Source organism: Rattus rattus, chromosome 2, assembly GCF_011064425.1.
Source record: "Rattus rattus isolate New Zealand chromosome 2, Rrattus_CSIRO_v1, whole genome shotgun sequence".
NCBI classification, from domain to species: Eukaryota; Metazoa; Chordata; class Mammalia; order Rodentia; family Muridae; genus Rattus; species Rattus rattus.
Window position 1 is genome coordinate 5,671,865 of NC_046155.1, and position 19,847 is coordinate 5,691,711.

The 19,847-nt window shown below is 49.6% G+C and overlaps 1 protein-coding gene across 2 annotated transcripts in view; it reads right to left on the reverse strand.

Moving 5' to 3' along the window:
- Shank2 (SH3 and multiple ankyrin repeat domains 2) overlaps window positions 1-15,583 on the reverse strand; it is a 389,007-nt gene extending 373,424 nt beyond the window's left edge. Inside the window, exon 1 of one of the 2 annotated variants that reach the window (XM_032891331.1) lies at window positions 15,370-15,576. In XM_032891331.1, coding sequence (XP_032747222.1) covers window positions 15,370-15,576 — 207 coding nt within the window. Of the gene's footprint in view, window positions 1-15,369 lie in introns of both variants that reach the window. The other variant, XM_032891332.1, reaches the window with a different exon arrangement.
- Window positions 15,584-19,847: the final 4,264 nt, after the last annotated feature.

The following is a 19,847-nucleotide window of genomic DNA, read 5'->3' on the forward strand; positions in this document are numbered from 1 at the left end:
GGCCATCTGAACTCTGCACAGTCTGCACCTCTGAAAAACAGCAACCTAAAATCAACCCATGCTGTGACTGGGTCACAAAGGCCACTGTCCAAATGAATTGGGATCTGTCTTCAGCAAAAGCCCATCAATCATACGGAGACTTGCGGAAGTCCTCGCCCAAACATGGCTAGGGCAACACCTGAAGCTTAAAACAAGGGCTTTAAAGGGAATTGATGACCTTGACCTAGAAAGGCAGGCTAACGCCGTGATACTGAAGTCCAAGGGCCAGGCGCATGCTTCTAAGGATTTAATGAAGGAGATCGTGGCAGTGGATTCCCTTTTCCAATCAGACCATTTCCAGCTGCAGAGGCTTAACCGCAGCCATCTGATGCTGAGGTGAAGCCGCTGCTATTGCCAAGGTGAGACTGAACTGGGAAGCACTGCTCCGACCCGCCAGGGCGCGTGTGCTCCTTGAAGATGAGTTAATTTTCCTCCTTAGCCGCTCTCAGGCAGAGATATCACAAAGTCGTCGGTCAGACCCAGGACACAGTAGTCAGTGTAAAAGCAATAAACTGAAGTGGGGAGATGGCCCTTAGTTAGGCAGTCAGGAGCATTCACGATGTATCCTGCTCCCCCTTGCTGTTCTAAGGTAACAGTCAACGCCCCTGACTCCAAGGTGGGACACTCCCCACCTTTTCCACGGTTCCAGAGCCACACAACTGCGAGGAGCAGCAAGTCCCTCCCACTCACAGAGAGCTGAGGGAAAGAAACCAAAGCTAATCAGAAAGAGACAGGCAGGACAGGCAGCAACAAATCACAGGCAGGAAGCTGTGGAAAGGGTGGGGTGGGGGCCGGGCAGGGCAGGGAGGCAGGAAGGGAGTTCATCCACCAGAGATGAGGTGGGAATAACCAAGCTGGGAAACCGAGTCAGAGACAAGGTGAGAGGATCCTGAAAATCCAATTATTAGAGGTTCTGGGAGCTCATTAAAGAGAAGCCGTTTCCTTCTGGTGCTGATTATGGGATCTACCTCCAGGTAGAGACATGCTGTTGTTCTCAACGTTAACCCAGTAGAGCCAGCCAGCCAGTCAAAGCTCATTTGCCATGACAAAGAGATGGGAGGAATAACTGTCCTTAGAATGAGATGATATAATGTTCTCTCTCAGAATCCCTGTTCTCTGTGCTGTTCCTAGGTTCTCTTAGGTCTGCTCACCTGAGCCCTGATTTGGAAAAATATGTTTCCCCTTTTCTTTCCCTTGTCTCTTTCTTTTGGACTATGGTCAGAGCCTCAGTGAGCTGTCTGCAGAATCCTGGACCTTTTTACTCTTTCTCTGAAGCCCTCCTCACCATCACACACCTTCTTTTCTTACACTGCCTGCTTACAAACAGCACAAACCATCTTCGCCTTCCTTTTCTCTGTCATCCTCCTGGCAAGGGCCCAGATTTATAGCTTGCCTGCCCTGGGGTTTTTCTTACAGATAACAAAAAGGATCTACCTCCAGCTTTTTTCTGAGTCTGTTCTTAAATTCTTTGATTAACACAACTAAGAACCCTATGGGGACCCCCCCAACTTCCCCAGTCAAATCTGGCAACTCAAAATTTCTGATAATACCCTAAGGTCTCAGGAAGTCCACATATCCAGGAATGGGCTCAAACTGGATTATAGAAGGATTTCTGACTGTTAGATAAAAGATAGCATTCCTCAGAAATCTGTGCAATGTATTTTTCTGTCCCTAAAAGCAGTCATTTCCCTTGGAGAAGGGACAGGGCTCTCCATTGATATGCACCTGAGGTAGCCTTATCAAAGCCCATGCTAGCTGCCAGGCTCCTCAGTCCCTATTCACAAGTCCTTGTTATACATTTCAGAGCCTCCACTCAGTCCTTTTCACCTCCTCTCCTCTCCCCTCCCCTCCCCCTTACCCTCTTCTCCTCTTCTCCTTTCCCTCTTCCTCCCTCCTCTTCCCCCTTGCCTCCCCTCCCCCCCTCCTCTCTTCAATCCCCTCCAGCTCACAAACTTCTCTCCCCTAGCTACTCATCCTCCTCATAACCCAGCTACTTCTGCTGGCCTCTCGCCTGCTATCCTCTTGCTTCCTTGATATCGCTACTTCCCTATTACTCAATATTCTCTTGCATTCTTGCTAGTCTCTGTCTCATGCTATCTCCACTATTCTCTCCTGCTTCCCTGGCCCTGGCCAGTCCAGTTTGCTGTCTTTGCTCTCTGCTCTGGATTCATGCAGAGCCTCTGGATATTTTCCCTGTCTCATTCATACTAAAACCTTCCCCCTAATGGAGTAGCCATTTCAGCGGTTTCTTGACTGTACCCTCACATACAAACATAGTCACAACAAGGATGTTTAGGAGACAATCCTGCCCTCAGATTTAATATGAAGGAGGGGTGACCTTTCTGGTGTTTTACCATGGAAAACCAGCAGAAAGGTGCTACATGCTCTTTGCTGGCTAGCATGACCTCTGGGTCTCAGCATTCCACCCCAATGTGGAACTTACTGAGTTTCTGTGTAGAATTTTGGTAATTCCAAGCCATTCCCAGAAGTTATTTTCTCAAAGGGAATTAAATGGGAATTAACCATGAGGTTTAAGCAGAAAAGCAAACCATGCTGGCTGATTATGTCTGGGCTCAGAGATCCCTTCGAGCTAAGGTCACCCGACCTTGCATATAAACTCCATCTTGATATCTAGCAGAGGAAGGGGCAGCACAGGATGCTAACACACAGAGAAGAGATGTAGCTCAGTTAGTTTTAGTTAGTGTGTTCGATATAAATATCAAGCCCTTCTCCACCTGTCGCAATCAAGTCACAAGAGAAGAATAATGACCAGTAGGATGAAGGTTGCCTTGCCTTGGTTCCCTGCATGGCAGGGCCCCAGGGCCTCTCCTCTCTTTCAAACAACTTACGATGCACCAAATTCCTGACAAAAGCTTTGAAGTGGAACTTCTCGGCTGAAGCACAAGGAAACAGATCATCATGGTAGAATTGCAGAAAAGATGGGGATGGGAGCTTCCTTCAGTTTCCATGATGAGTTAATGAAACCACAAAGAAAACCAGACTCTGCCTTCAGTCTCTCCCAGCAGCAATCCGGCTATCCACTACAGAGCACACTGGGTGCTCACTCAGAGTAGACACACAATCCTAAGCACGGATTTCTATATTGCAAAACCATAGATGGACAGACAGATGCTTGAATGTTTGCATGAAGGAGGGGATGAGGGAGTGGGTAGAAGAATGGATGGTCAGGCCGGCTGATTGGGTTGGTGGATGGATAGGTGTGTAGGTAACGGATCGTAAGGGGAAGAACATGGTGACATAGTCCTGTGATCTCAGCACTTTGGGGACTGAGGCAGAAGGACCGTGAGTTTATGGCTAACCTGGGATGTATATCAAAACTGCTATGGGGGGGGGGAGACTCTGAATTCATGACAGTGTTTGCTTTGTCCCTGTGGGGGAAGGGACTAAAAGTGAGGACAACAAAGGCTGACTGTACCAGTGAGGCTTAATCTTATCGCTAAAATGTTGAAGGTTTTCTGTGGTCATAGATCTGTGTAATAGACACCCTGGAGCCCATATGATATTTATTATTCTTGACATTTTCTCTAAATGAGGAATAAAATGCTTCCGAGGCCCTCAGGTGTACTCAGCCTCCTGGGGCCTGGCTAGATGGATGGGTATCAGTTATGGCCACTGGTTCCTTGAACTCCAAGCCTCTGAATGAGGACCATTATCAATGTCATCTACTATCCAGTTGCATTTGTGGCTTTCTTCATTGATGAGATAAAAGCAACTCGAGGAAGGGAGAGTTTTTCTGGCTTGCAGTGTGAAGGCACAGTCCAGCACAGTCCACTGTGGCGGGAAGGCATGGCAGCAGGAGTTGCATCCGCAGTCAGGAAGCGGAGACAGAGGGAAGTGAAAGAGAGCTCACTCTCTTCCTGTTATTCAGTCTCCAGGCTATGGAACAGGGCTGCCTGAATACAGAGGGGTTTTCCCACCTCAGTTAAGCCTCTCTGGAAATGCCCTCACAGCCACCGAGAGGTGAGTCTCCCAAGTGATTCCAAAGCCAGTCAGGTTAGCTATGGAGATGAAGCATCTTGTCAGTCCTGTTGGGTGGCTTTTCTTTCAGAGCAAAAAATGTGCCTAATCAAACTCACATGCCAGTGATCTCTGGTCAGGCCTTTAGTCCTGAATAAACCTCCTTTGGGTGAGCGCTGCGAAAGTAGAAAAGAGAGTGCATTCTGGACCAGTGAGTAGGGCTGAGTCACCAAGCCTGATGACCCGAGTTCAATCCCTGTAACCTGCATAGTAGGAGAAAACTAACTCCCACAAGTTCTTCTCTGACCTCTACACATATGCCATGGCCCGAATACACACATACAAATAAAAACTTATGTTAAACTATACAAGGGAAGTCCATTCTGAGAGAGATGGGCAAAGGGAAGTATAGCCCTTGGTTCAGAAGAACCTTTCTGCACTTCTGAGTTGAACAGGGAGACTACATTTGTAATGTTTAAGAAGTCAGTCAGTATGGTGGCTTTCTCCTCCAATCCCAGCACTGACAAGGCTGAGGCAGGGGAATTGCTGGAACCTCCAATCTGATCTACATAGAAAGAGCTTATCTGAAAAAAAAATAAAAACAAGAAACAAACCAGGGCCCCAGTGGAGTTTTGAGTGTTGGCGTATGTACAGATGTGAGGTGACAGATATGTCCCCAATAGGAGAGAGAGGACTCTAAAGGGCAGGTGTCCACCCCTCAGCCCATAGATCCCTGAGACTCCACTCACCATGCACGTGCAGTGCAGGAAGAGCCAGTGATGCATGAGAGGACAGTGGAGCATGGATTCCTCCAGGGATAAGAAAACTCTGTGACTGAGGGGGCCATGCCTCCCACCTGTGAATACCCTAAGGTTCACTGAAGCACACACTGTCCATGAGTGAACGATGCACTTCTGTGAATTGTGACAGGTTGTTTTTGTTTCTTTCTTTTTTTTTTTTAAAGAAAGAAAATGGAGGCTGAGGAAATGAGCAGCTAAAGCTCTTGCTAATGCTAGCCTGAGTACAAGCGTTCAGGTCCCCAGAACCCTATAATTCATCCTCAGAAGGAAGATCCAGAGCAAGCTGCTAGCAGACCTAGACATATCATAGGTGAGATCTGGATTTGATTGAGAGACCCTGCCTCAAAGAACAAGGTGCGAGAGATACAATCACGGATGAGTCTCTACATTAACCTCTGGCCACCACACACACACAAACACACCAATTCACACAGACACATGCAAGCATGCATATACACACATATATATCACACACACATACACACACACAAGCGCAAGCGCGCGCGCGCACACACACACACACACACACACACACACACAAATGAGAGAAAAAGAAAGAAAATAGGGCTGTGGTCCTATTCTCAGAAACATCCATGACATGTGGGCACTCTACTTCAAACTGATTGGCAGGTCACTGTTAAGGGCTCTGTAAACTCCTCCCCTCCACCCAGGACTCTCTGTAGTCTGGAGCTCTGGTCTTATCCTTCCTGTCCTTGACCCTGTCACCTAGAACCTCTGCAGTCCCTCCTTCCCCTGCCAGCCCTGTACCTGGCTCCCCTCCCTGCCGTTTCTCCTTCTCCCCAGGATCTCCCATCGGCCTCTTCTTCCAGCCTTCCTCCTGCCACAGCAGCCAAGGCCATGAGCACAAATTCAGTGAAATCACATGCTCTGAACAGAACTCACTTGGCCACCAAAACCACCATGTCCTGGCCGTGTCTCCTCAGCTATACAGTCTGCATCATGGCACATGGCCACCTCTGTGGCTTCAATACACAAGTCATAGCTGGTTGTGCCTAGCAAGTTCTGGATACCCACATCTTCCCAAGAAAACATATCACCCAGGGTTCAGCTCAAATGTCCCTCCTTGACTGACAGAGAAAGTTTAAGTGAGCCCACTCCCTCCAGCCAGGCTGTCTTAGATGTGGCTGCATTAGCAAAACACACAGGCAAAGAAGGGAGACACAGATCTACATAGGAAAGTCCAGAACAAGAAAAACAAGCATAGAAGGTAGACACACTTGTCAGACTGGCAGCAGACATGAGGAATCTTTCTGGGGTGCTAGAGTGTGCCAAACCTGGATGAAGCAAATGGGCACACAGGTTGCTAAATTCACTAGAAACTGTTGACCCGAATCCTTTAAACAGACTCTGGGATCTATAAAAAACTATAAATCAATAAAGCTCTTTTGACTCTTTGGGGAGGGGGCAATCCTTTTTAAAGGTAAACTTGGCTGAGGAAAATGCTCAGAGCTGGGCTAAGTGTGTGGGTACGAGGAGGAGGAAGGGAAGAGCTATGTCCCAGGCTTCACCCAGACTCAGCCAGAGGCCTCCGGGCTTGCCACAAAGTGCCCAGGAGGAGTGAGCTCACACTTGATAGACACTGTTATGTTGGGGATGTGGTGATGGTGGGCTGGGGGTTACAGGCAGAGAATGCAGTAGGGATACCTGCCAGATGGGTGGTGTAAGAAGTCAGCTGTGCTTGAGCTGGGGAGGGAAGATACTGACTTGCACAGGGGAGAACCAAGGTTCCAGAGAAAGGAATTCTGCACACAGAGCCTCTGACAGAAATCAGAGACAGGGAATGGTGAACAGAGAGCTACAAGGTGCGAGCTATGCTGCAAGCTTAGATCCACGGTAGATGGTAGGACTAGGAGCTTTGGCTAAGGAGCAAGGCACTGCAGACCTAGCCCCTCTGGTGGAGGCCTGGTAGTGACTTGGCTAAGACACTTACTTAATCATTAGTCCAAAATTTAGCGACTAGTGCTACGATGCTGTTGGGGACAAGATGGCAGGTGAACCATATGGCGTCAGCATCCCCTAGGCAGCACATATTAAGGAATCCAGAACAAACCTTCCTGACATGGAATGAAGGTGCCATCATGCCTAACACCTTTCAGCAGCCATACCTGTTTTCCAAAAACACAGACACCATGAGCCGTGGATGAAGTATCACATTCTCTCCTCTCATGGGGGCCAAGAACAGTGTTCACACAGCTGGTCAAGGTGTTCAGTTGTGTGCCAGCCTTCCTGCATCCTGCACTCTCTCACCATGGATGGTCGCTATGGTCGCAGCTACCGGACAGGGGTACGGGTTCAAGTGTCTTCACAGCAAGCTCCGTTCCCCTGGTACTCAAAAGCACAGGAGATTTCATACATGTAAGGCCAGCTGGACAGTCACCTGCCTGTGACCAAAAGCACAAGAGGGAGATGACCGCACTGTGCCTGGAGCTGCAGTTCGGCCTCAATGACAAGTATAATGGTCAAGGATGTTTCTGAGTCAGGCAAATTAAGGTAGACCATTCAGAAGCGGGTGATAGATGGTTGCTGATGGGGCTGGGAGGAGGCAGGGATGCTGAGATGGGGAGGAAAGGACTTCTAGGAGTGCCAAATCTGGAGCAGTGGCTTCGGGGAGGTACATGAGCGAGCGAGGGAGGGAGAGAGAAGGAGTCAAACACAGAGAGAGGAAGGATGAACTGCAATAAATTGTCTTTAAGGGGGTCAGGGTGGTAGATGAAAAGCTTTTTGCTAAATGAAATAACCCATAGGAAGATACATCTATGTCATAAATGGAAGTACTAATTAAGGAAAAAGGGGCCAGCCTCGTTTCCCTGCAGCGGCTGCCAGGAGATGAGCCAGGGTGGTGGAGTGGAAGAGAGTGGCTTAGACTGATAGCTTTGGCTGAGCTCTTGGTGCCAAGCCTGCCTGGAGGTTGAGGGGCTGCTGCTGGGAACCCTCAAGAGCCCCTCCCCCCACTCCACACTGTTCTTCTGCCACCTCCCAGGGATAAATGTGGGTTCAAGCATTGCTGCCCTGCAGCTCGGCCACAGCCAGCACTGTACCCAGTCCCTCATTCACTGATCTCCAAAAATATAACAGAAGAGCCCACTTCCCACTTCGCTTGGTACTGATTTGGGCACATGCCACTTTTTAAAAGGCCACGTTGAAAGGCCAGTACCAGTTGTATACCACATTCTGAAGGATGTAGAAATATGTTTCAATAGGTTCCTGGCACCCTTTGTCAACTCCTCCCTGTCCTTTAAACCCACCACCCAGTCCCTGCTCAGTCAGGGCTCCAAGGGTGCCCTGTCAGTACTGTCCAAGGCTTTCCTGGCCCAGGCTCACTGGAGTTGTGAGCTCAGAAATAGCAGGCAACAGAAGACAGCAGGGTTGTGCCTCATGGGACAGTGAAGGACAGCCCCACAGCTTCTGCGGGCTCCATCACCCAGTGTGTAGGCACTGGAGGCCCCTGGGGCAAGCTGGCTGGCAGCTCCACTCAGCTCCTCCGGGCAGAATTCCAGGAACTGTGTCATGTCCCCAGCTAGACGGAGGATTTAGCCCGCAAGGGACGGCACGCAGGAACAATGTCCGCTCTGTTGCTGACAACCCATACCCGTGGGATTGCCTGTCTCTGCCTCCAGAGGCTTTGTTTGTCTTGAACAAAATGAAGTGAAATGGTCTTTAGAAAGTTCCAGAACAGATTAGGCTCCTGAGGGGGCCCTTCCGGTTACAAAGTGCTATTGCCCTTCGGGTCTTTAGTACTAGGTGACCAGGGCAGCCTTTCCCAGCATGCCCAGTAACTAGTGCAAACAAGCAGTTGCAAGACCTGTGGGAGAAATGGGCCTGTACCTCAGCGAAGGTGACCAGCCAGGAACCGGCCAACGCAGGCAGGGAACATGGAGCTTGGCCTTGCCAGATGTCGGGGCTCTGGCTGCTCAAGCGACGCCACACTAGGCTTATACTCAGAGAGTCCTGTGAACCCTCCTTAGTCACCTAACCCATCCTGGCTGCTGAGGGACACTGTGGCAGCAGGGATAACTCAATGGACCTCCCAGGGCAGGAGCACACACAAAGCGATAACAGCAAGGCCAGACAGTGGTCCCAGGAGTGTTTGCCGCACAAGCTGTTCACCTTCCTACACTGAATACCCAGCTGCATATGTAAACTAGGCCTGGGTCCCTGGCAGTCAGTGGGCACACCACGGGCCTTTTGTTCAGCAGGTTTTCAGACCTTAGACCATCTGCTCTGTCTCTTACCAGCTCCCTTCTGATCCTCCATGTTCCTTCAAACGAACTGGGATGTTTGCTGCTACACTACTCACAGCAGTTCACATAGATGTCAGAGGCATGAATAAAGAAAATATAGTGTATGCATGCAACGGAATCTTAAACAGCCGTAAGGAATGAAGTCGTGACATTTGCAGGAAAATGAATGAACCTGAAGACTGTTTTATTAAGCAAAAACAAGCCAGACTCAAAAAGATAAATATTTCATGTTTGCTCTCATATGAACAACCTGGATTTAAATGTGTGGTGAGGTGGGAAGAAGTAGGAAGGGTACTGTGAGCGGGGAGAAGACAGGCTATGTGGAAGGAGGAAGCAGACCAACAAAGATGCCGACAGACAGGGAAGTACAGTGAGGGGAGGTAGAGGGGGAGGGGAAATGGGCAGGGGAGGAGAAGGGAGAGAGGGAGAGGGAGAGAGGGACAGGGGAAAGGTAGAGGGAGGAAGGGGGCATGGAAGGACAATGGGGAAAGGTAGAGGGGGAGGGAAGGGGACATGGAAGGACAATGGGGAAAGGTAGAGGGGGTAGGGGACACAGATGGGGCATCAAACGACAAGTGGTAAGAGATAGAGGGGGCAGGGAAGGATGGTGGGAAAGAAGATGAATGAAAACAAAGTTTAATTGCATGTGTGTACAAAACTGTCACAAGAAAACCCACCTCATGTGTAATCAAAGAGCCTACTAAAAACTTGAGCGCATCCTGAACCTCCCTGGTGACCAGGCTGTATGGTTTTTGTCTCCTCCCAGCTGTGCACCACCAAGGTTCTCTTTGAACATCTAAGATTCTGGTCCTCTCCATAGATGTGTTAATCTTCAACGAAGATGCTCAGACATGCTACCCAGCTCAAGGTTGTTATAAGGACTCCCTCCACAGAACACACTCAAGTCCTTAGTATGGTGTCTGGCCTGAGGTCAACATTCCGGAAGCCATCCAACTCCTTCTGATATAATTATGGCACCCTGGGATTCCTCCTTCATGGGACATACCTGCAGGGATGAGTCCTACCAGGATCCGCTCAAGGCAAGGCTACATCCTGCCTGGGTACAATGGGCCCCACCCATCCTAGGAAAAGACCCCAGCAACGAAGAGGTGTACTATGGTTTGTACCTGCTCTCGGCAGCCTAACCCTCACCACCCCCTCTGCCCTCCCAGCTTTGATGTTTAGATTCTAGGTCTGCCACTCTAGAGTGCTCTTACAGTCCCTAGCATACACACCTATATCAATAGGCAGTTCTGGGAAATAAAGACGAACCAGCTAAAACACTGTAACAGAAGAAGGACTCATGTGGATGGTGGGTCAAGGGCTCTCTACGTTGGAGGCCAACACTGAGGGAGACAGTCTCTGGGAATCAACTAAGTCAGACTAAATGTTCTAAAATACAGAAGCCAGCCTAGAAGATACCTGAGGAGAACTCAGGCACTACATGCGGTCAGAACCAATGACCTGTGAGATTCAGAGGCCTCTTACTGAGGCTCTCTTCCCCTCCTTGGGTGGGAGATTAGGTTATGGAGCCAGCTGTTAGGAGACCCTTTTAGGCTGGGCTCTTCACTGAGTGATGGGGGTAGGGGGAGTCCATCAGTGATGAAGAAACTTAGTCTGGTTCAGGGGGCTTCCCAAGGAAAAACATTTTAAATAACGTTTGGAGGGGGAAAAAAGATACCTGCCCAGCCCTCTAGAAAGACTGACACGCCAACAGACAGACAGACTGACAAGCAGACTGATGATACATCTAACTTCTCAAGAGAGGTAAAAGGGTTCACATCTGTGCTCTAGCCCCATGAAGGACAGAGCTGCTGTCACTGAGCTGGAGTGGGCTGGGCAGGGACAGATGACTTAGGCAACCATGAAGGCAGAGAAAAGAATGGTAGGGAGAGAGCTTCTCTGTTCTATGTGAAAACTCGCCCCACAGAGGAAGGACTGTCTTAAGAAACATTATACTCAGGAGGGAAATAACCAGACACCAAAACACATCCCAAGCAACAGCTCCAGAGAATACTTGTCAGAAGCAGAGTGCGAAGCTATGAAAACAGACTAAACTCCAGCTCAGAGAATCCTGGGGACACAGGGCTCCAGCAAATGCTTGATAGGAAGACCCAGAAAAACTCAATAGAGAGGGACTGAGATCAGACATAGAACAGACACCCTTGAGTGACACTAGCTGACTCTCCTGACAGAGCCAGGAGCCAGGAGAGCAACACGGGAAATGCCACAGAACACCAGGAAACTACCTAGCAAGGAACAACAGGTAAATCTCAGGCCATGCTTCCAGGAAGGACCAACAATAACCCCTTTTAGGGCTAGAGAGATTGTACTGTTCTTGTAAAAACCCTGAATTCAGTTCCCAGCTCCCAAGTCAGACAGCTGACAACTGCATGCAAGTCCGGCTCCAAGGTTGCCCTCTTCTGACTGCCACAGACACCTTTCTGAGCATGCACTGGCTTGGCTCTCTCTCTCTCTCTCTCTCTCTCTCTCTCTCTCTCTCTCTCTCTCTCTCTCTCTCTCTCTCTCTGTCTCTGTCTCTCTCTCACACACACACACACACACACACTTCATAATAAAAATAAATACATAAAAAAGTAAACACTTTCTAGGAGCTATGGACCAACACATCCCTGGCTTCTGCTCACAGCACCACATAAAACATGCAGGATTGTGGTAGTGCACATCTTTAATCCCAGCATTCGGGAGGCAGAAGCAGGTAGATCTGAGTTCAAGGCCGGCCTGGTTTACAGATCAAGTTTCAGGTCAGCCAGGGTGACACAGAAAAATCTTGTCTCAACAAACAAACAAACAAACAAACAAACAAAAACAAAAAGTATGTTGGAGAAATAGCTCAGCAGTTAAGAGCACTGACTGCTCTTCCAGAGGTCCTGAGTTCAATTCCCAGCAACCACGTGGCAAATCACAACCATCTCTGATGGGATCTGATGCCCTTTTCTGGTTTGTCTGAAGAGAGTGACAGTGCACTCACATAAAATAAATAAATAAATCTTAAAAAACAAAACAAACAAACAAAAAGACCAGGTATGGTAGTGAATGCCTATAATCCCAGCATGTAGGATTTGAAGGAAGGAAGATCAGGAGTTCAAGATCATTCTCACCTATTTAGTGAATTTGTCAAGGCCAGCCTGGGCTACGTGAGACCCTAGACCCTATTTCCAAATATTTAACAACAACAACAACAACAACAAAAACAAAAACAGTTAGAGTCTAGTAGCTGAATCAGGAGGAACAATTTTGGCTCCAAACTATGATAGAGAGGAAAATGCATATCTGAACCAAAGGCAATAAAGGAACCTTTTAGCATGCATTCACCCCTCTCAGGGTTTGTGGGATCCCAGCACAAGAACAACCCAACTTTATAATTCCTAGATACTTTCATTTATAGAGATGAACAAAGGAGGGGAGGGGATCTGACTTGTATACACACACACACACACACACACACACACACACACACACACACACACACACCATGCTGCAAGCAAGTAGAGTTGATTAGTCAATTAATTATTAGTTAATTAAAAATAGGTTTCCAGCAAGGTACTAAAATGCAGAAAGGTTGAGCTGCTCCTTAGGAAGATGCAACGGCCCATGGGTGTGGCTTCCAGTGCCACTGGCCCTGTGCTCAGCACCCACACCTCAGCCTCAACAGGAACTATGGTATCCTTACAGGGCAGACAGATCACACACGGTGAAGATCAGCAGCTCACATTCTCTAGGAGGCTCAGCCTTCAGCCATGAGCTCTGTCCAGTGCAGGGGCAAATAAAACAGGAACCTGGCAAAGAAAAGGCTACTGCAAAGGTCTCTGCCCTTTCATATAGTGTCCTGGTGGGAACAGAGGCAGGGTGACTCTAGGGTGCTGGGTGCAGGCTGGGATGAGCATTAAGCAAGACAAGCAAAGTCTGCATAGAGCCCTTACCAAAGGAAGAGGGAAGATGGGGTATGGGCTGGGGGTGGAGAGAGGGACGTACAAATAGCTAGTTGCTGCTCACCAGAACTTCCAAGGCCCAGTCTGCAATTAAGTGACCTCCTTAAGGAGGCTGGGGAAGGCAGGGAAGTGAGGTCCTCCCCCAGTTCACCCTTTCCGTCTCTCACCATCAGGACAGAGACGCAGGAGGGATGTGGGGGACCCTGGGAAAGGCCTGGCTACCAAGCGAAGGAGCCTGAATCCCAAGTGTCTGGTGTGCATGAGAACCTGTTCCAAGAACCTGGGAGTTGGAAAGGAGGCAGTTCACTTTAGCAATCTCATTCATTCATCCAGAAGTGACCTGGGAAAAGCACAGCCCAGAGGGGGAGGGCCTAACAGGAACGAGAAAATCTAGGCCTCTTCCTAGGATTAATAACACTTCCCTCTAGATGTCCTTGGACACCATGTTTCTTGGAGCAACATCAAAAAAAAAAAAAAAAAAAAAAGAATGCTCATTGTTTCCTCACCACCTTTTCCTCCTTTTAAACTCAAATGAATAATGTCAGTGATGTTCATTAATGAATAGTGTGTGCACGAGTATGCGTGTGTGCACATGCACACATGTGTGTCTGATCTGCACCCACGCAGCCCTCTCCAGAGCTTGCCATCAAGAGCTGGGTAATGGGAGCTTAGAGAGATGCTATCCCACCTCACCTGCCTCATCCTGTCATCTCCCCAACCTTCCCATCCCTGCCACCTCCCATCACCCCATCACCTACTACTTCTACCCCTCACCTCATCTCTCTGCCACCCCTCTATCCCATCCCCCAACACCCCATCTCCATCTGACTCACTCGATTACCTCACCACCCAATCCCTCGCCTCCCTCATCCCACCACCTGATCACCACCTCACCTCCCACCCTGTCACCCCACTACTCTACTCCACCTCCTTCATCCTGTCGTCTCACAGCACATCCCTCACCACTTCTCCTGGCCTGTCATTATCTGTCACTGTCTCTTGTCACAGGCATCAGAGGTGGAGCAGATTCTCAAAAGGCCCTGCCATGACCCTGTGCAATGCCCCAGAGAAGCCAGAGCCTGATACCCCGGCCAGCAATGCACCAACAATTCACAACCTGCCCCTCGTGGGGACTGAAGAGGTCAGGCTTATCTCTGCTTTGAGCTCCCAGTTTCATCAGAAAAGCCCCAAGGAGTTAGAGAACAAGGAAGGAGAAAAGTCAAGACAAATGACAGAACAGCCCAGGAACCTCCTGGGAAGTGACATCTGAACACAGTAACCATGGCCATCTATCACATTCAGATTGCCTCTGCTCCCCAATCCAAACACCTAAAGCCAATATCTAGGGGGAGGAGCCTGTCCACCGGGACAGAGCAGGGCGATCAGCATGGGCAAGCAGTGACCTGGGGACTTTGGGGACATCTCAGGAAATGATGCTGGACCCAGGGTTCAGGAACAACCAGAGCCACGTGGGGGAACCAAGGTACAGTCAAACCAGAATCCCTTCCTCCAGGAGTGGGGAAACCAGGCTGCCTACTTGAGCTGTGAGCAGGGGAGAGGAGGCAGGGACAGTGGGCTGTCTTCCCTGCTAAGGTATCACAGACCTGCCGGTTGATGTGCTCACCATTGAACCTCATCTATAGGACCAGGAAAGGCTCCTGTGGGTCCTTTGCTCTGAGTCCTAAGGCTTGGAGGCCTAACCTAGCAGAAGGTGCTTACTATGGCCTGGACATGGGTTGGGTATCTCTCTAGGGTTCTAGGCTTCAAATCTAATTTCTATCATGACGTATGAAGTGGGTGGAAAATAAATCCAACAATGGTGTTTGAAGGTGGAGCTTTGGGGAGCAATTAGAATTAGGTGAAATCAAATGGGGAGACACAACTCTCAAATCCAGGTAGCTACAGGAAAATAGGGAGAAATATGAGACAGAGGCATGCCCTCAACCCTCCAATTTTTGCCTGTGACATCCTGGCTCACCTTGGAACTCTGCTAAGAAGGCCACCACCAAGGATAAATAGCCTGTGACCTTGGCTTTGTAGAACCAATGAGCTTGAATAAACCTCTTTTCTTTATACATTTCCCTGCCACAAGGTTTCATTATAGCAATGCGGAATGAATGGAGAGCGTTCAATGAATTTTGTAGGCTGCAATAGGAAGGAAGGAGGGAATGCTAGGGGCAAGAAGTGTTAGAGAGCTACACAGAAGTACTGAGTCTAGAACACCAGCCTGTAGATCCAGGGTGGACCAGAGCCACCCACAGCCACAGTCAGTGCTGCTAGACACAGACACTCGATCGATGTGGGAGCACATGCTGCTGTACACAGGAGCTAGCTCACCGTCTGCTGCAGATCCTGGATGACCACTCGAATCACCAGGGTATTACCCTGGAGGTCCTCCATCTTCACCCCGCCTGGCTTCTCTGTGGTGGCTCTGATCGTGTCATAGATGGTCTCTTCTTTGGAGCTGTCTGACTCTGAGCCCACAGAATAGTCAGAGAAACTCTGGGCCATCTCGTCCTCACTGGATGTGGGGCTGCGTGGCATGGTGCCTGGATCTCTGTGAAGGAAAGAGAAAGGACAATAAATAAATATGAATGTCACAGAGAACCCAGGGGCGCATGGAGACTTGCTCCGAGTCTGCCAATGTGACTGCCAATCCACGGCATCCATGTGTTTGCATGTCAGATCCCTAAAGGTGGAAAGAACTGGGCACCTCCTCCCCTGCTTCCTTGATCTTGGAGAGAAGCAGCAGGTAGGGCCAGGACCAGGAATATCCCTTACACTGTGGCGAAGCAGGCCTGAAGGAGTCCCAGCTGCAATGGCCACACTGTGGGAATTTACTGGATGTCCGCAGTGGCAGTTTGAAACTGCCCACAAAGGGGGAACAGCTACCTTTGGTTTTTCTTTGAGGCCAGAGTGGCAGCAGGAGAGGAAGGAACGCAGGCACGGGGTCAGAAGGCGGCAAGCTACGCTGTAATAACCCCCTACTTCAAACACAGAGTGGCTAGCGGCACAGAGTAAAAATAGTACAGAAAGATGAGGAGAGCCTCAGAACGATCATCTCCAGGTCTAAGAGCAGAACAGAGACCCAAGTCTTAAGCAAGCTGAAGCCAGGAGAGGCAAGGGTCCCCAGAGGCAGAAGCCGGGGAAGCCACTTTCTTAGAGCCAATGGAGGGACAGCTTCGGTGCAAAAGCTCCGGTCAGGTTGGAGGTGGCTACCTCGGAGCAGGGCCTTCGGTGAGCACCAGGAAGACAGACGTGGCCGGTTGTGGTAGCACACACCTGTAATGGTAGCATTTAGGAGGTGGAGACAAAAGGGTTATAAGTTCAGTCAACCTCAAAACAATGAGTTTGAGGCCAGCCTGGGCTACCAGAGAGGGGAATAAGAGCAAAATACCAACAGAACCCAGGAAAAGTCATCTAGTGTTTGGTGACTGCAGAGGTGACTCCCCTGCCTCTGCCCCTCCTCCTGCCCCTGCCCCCACCCTCACCCTCACCCTCAGGGTTTCTGAGGACCTAGCAGGGAATGTGCCACACCTTAACAGCAGTTTCACCTGTACCGAAATTCTGTCCAGAAGGTGAAGACCATGTGGGCTTGGATGTCCTAGGCCTATGTCACGCAGGCAGTATCCGGCCAAGCTATGGTCCCCTCTGTCCATAGGCTATGAACAAATATAAACCCGAGCTTTGTATGGATGACCCCGAGCATGACTCCAAGCAGAGGAAGAAACTCGAGAAAGATTCTCATAGCGCTGTGGTTGGAAAGACACGGGACAGTCCTTTCCACCAGATGCACAGATTTGAGGGGCATCCCGACAGGGAGGCATCAGTGGGAAGGAGGTGCCTCTCAGGAGGGTAGAGTGATGAATGCTGAGGTCCACAGGGCTCTGTGCTTGCTGGAAAGGCTGGCCTAAGAGGACAAGTGTCAAGCTCTGGTAAAGCGGGAAGCACAGTGTCTGTGCTCAAAGTAGTTTACTCTCCCAGGTGGGAAATATCTAATAGAAGAAGGCAGCAAGAAAGAGAGGAGAGAGGGACAGAAGAAATGTCACACACACACACACACACATGTGTATGCACACGCACACTCACACGTACGTGCATACACACACATGCACACACACACATCCATGCACACACACACGCACACCCATATGCACATGCACACACATGCACACACACATATTTCAGGTTACTTTGGCATAAAGAAGATTTTATCCTGGGAGCAGCTAAGCAGAAGCAGAGTCAAGGACACTCTTATCCCCCAGGCGGCCTAAGAGTAGAGCCTCACTTTACAAAGTTGCTCCCTTCTGGCTCCCAGAGAGGACAAAGGTCTACTTCTAGAAACAACTTTGATTCTCATCCTCTAGAGGACAGACAGCCCAGGGGAACCCACAGGACAGGCTGTACGAGTGGCCTCTGTCCAGCACTCCCCTCCCTGTGCCACCCATCCCGCAGACTGTCACCTGAGAGCAAGTCTTCTCTCATCTTCATTGTTCTCCTGCAGAGATGCTACCCCAGGCCAGAGCTCTGAACAAGCCTTTGAGTCACTCTTCCCAGAGGCTTAGCCCAGGATGGGGAGGGAAGTGTGGGCTGCCTGTGTTAGTAACCTGCTTTTCTTTTGCGGATCTGTCTTTTGTCTGTGAATTCACAGAGCCACGAAGCAGAGAATCTAGAATACCAATAAAGGGGTTTCCCTCCCTATGGAAGGAGAGGAGGAAGGAAAGGGGAGGATGGATGGATGGATGACAGATGGAGGGATATGTAGGTCAGCAGGTGGATGGAGGGATGGCTGGATGGGAGACGGACAGCTGCCTGAGTGAGTGTGTGCACGGGTGAGAGGGAAATATGGATGAGAAGATGATCAAGTGAGTGGGTGAGTGGATTTACAGATGAATGGATGGACAGACAGGTGGACAGGTGAATGGATGAACATGGGTGGATGTATGTATGTATGTATGTATGTATGTATGGACAGATGGATGGATGTGAGGATGGGTGACTGGATGGACAGATGGATGGATGGACAGACAGGTGGATAAGTGAATGGATGAACATGGGTGGATGTATGGATGGACAGATGTATGTATGTAGTATGTATGTATGTATGTATGTATGTATGTATGTATGTATGGACAGATGGATGGATGTGAGGATGGGTGACTGGATGGACAGATGGATGGATGGACAGACAGGTGGATAAGTGAATGGATGAACATGGGTGGATGTATGGATGGACAGATGTATGTATGTATGTATGTATGTATGTATGTATGAATGTACAGATGGACAGACGGATGCTGTGAGGAGAGATGGATGGGAGGATTGTCGTGTAGATGGATGAGTATATGAATGGCTGGGGTAACTGAGTATGTACCTGTTTGAGTGGCTTAAACGGGAAAAAAGTAGGGAGGTAAGGAGAGAAAGGGAGGAGGTATGACAACAGATACCTAACAAGGCTCGTCATAACACAAGGTAAGCTCACTGTCAGTTACTCACACCGTGGCTGTGGGGGATGCTAGTGCGTGGGAATCTAAACCAACTGCCCACAGCTAATCCATGTCTGCCTACGAATGAAAGCACATTCCCACACTCCAATGGTGCGCTGCCTGTCTGCACAGGTCGAGAAGGGAGTCTCGGGCTAGCAGGGGCACCTTCTGCCTATCTTGTATGCTGGGCCATCATGTGCAAAGCTAGGTCTCCTGCCCTCACAACTGATTGACACACCGTAGTCTTAGGAACATAGTGGGTATCAACGCAATCACCCAGCCACTCTTCCTGAGTCAGGGTGCTCCTCGGGAGCCCTCATATCTAACATGGCCACTGCTCTGCATCCTCCACAAGGCTCCGGAGGACTAGCGCTCTCTCATTCAAGCACTGCACATGGACCAAGACTGTACCTGTGGAGATAAGGGGATCCAGGCTCCCTCCTCACTCTCCAGTCCCTCAGTTGCCCATACGTTTCAGAAAAATTCCAAACACGGTTGCCTCCATGTGGACATACCCCAGTGTCAACCTACAGAGCCTCAGGCTACAGCTACCCCAGGCCCAATCCTGGCCCATTTGGCCGCTTCGAAACAGCACTAGGCTGCAGCTGCCCTATGGAGGAAGCAGGATCGACAAGGCACACCCAGCTCCACCCTTTATCACCTCTGTACACACCAAGGCCACCAGCCCTCACCATCCGGTGTCTGGGGTACCTGCAGCAGCTCGCTGGCCTTGGACCTGGGCCAGAGTTAGAGACTCTCTTCCTAGATGTCTTTAGGTTATATCAAGTTGATAATTTAAGTCAACTATCACATCTATACACACATATACCTGGACACACACACACACACACACACACACACACACACACACTTAATTAAAAAGGAAAGAAATGCCTGCTGATTCAGGTATATCATAACAAACCCCAGATATCTGACTGTTTCACAATTGTTAAGGGATGCAGCCCTGACCTAGGACACCAAAGGATAGAAGCTAGTGTGGTCACTCTTCCCAGAGCCCAGGAGCCCCACAGGGTCCTCGGAAATCCCAGGTCACCTGATCACACTCCTCCCCATGAGGTTCTTCAGTAGGATCTTCCCAACGGACCTGGCACTGTTTCTTCCGGGGCCTCACTCTTGTCCAGCCCACCTGCAGGCACAGCCCCAGCAATGAGTCCCCTCAAACAGCCAGAAAAGTTTGTTACATGAAAATTCCAGAGTTCACCCTATGCAGTACTCAATTAAAATCTCAGGGCAGGCCAGGCGTGGCAGAGCACACTTTTAATCCCAGCATTTGGGAAGTAGAGACAGACAGATCTCTGTAACTTCCGG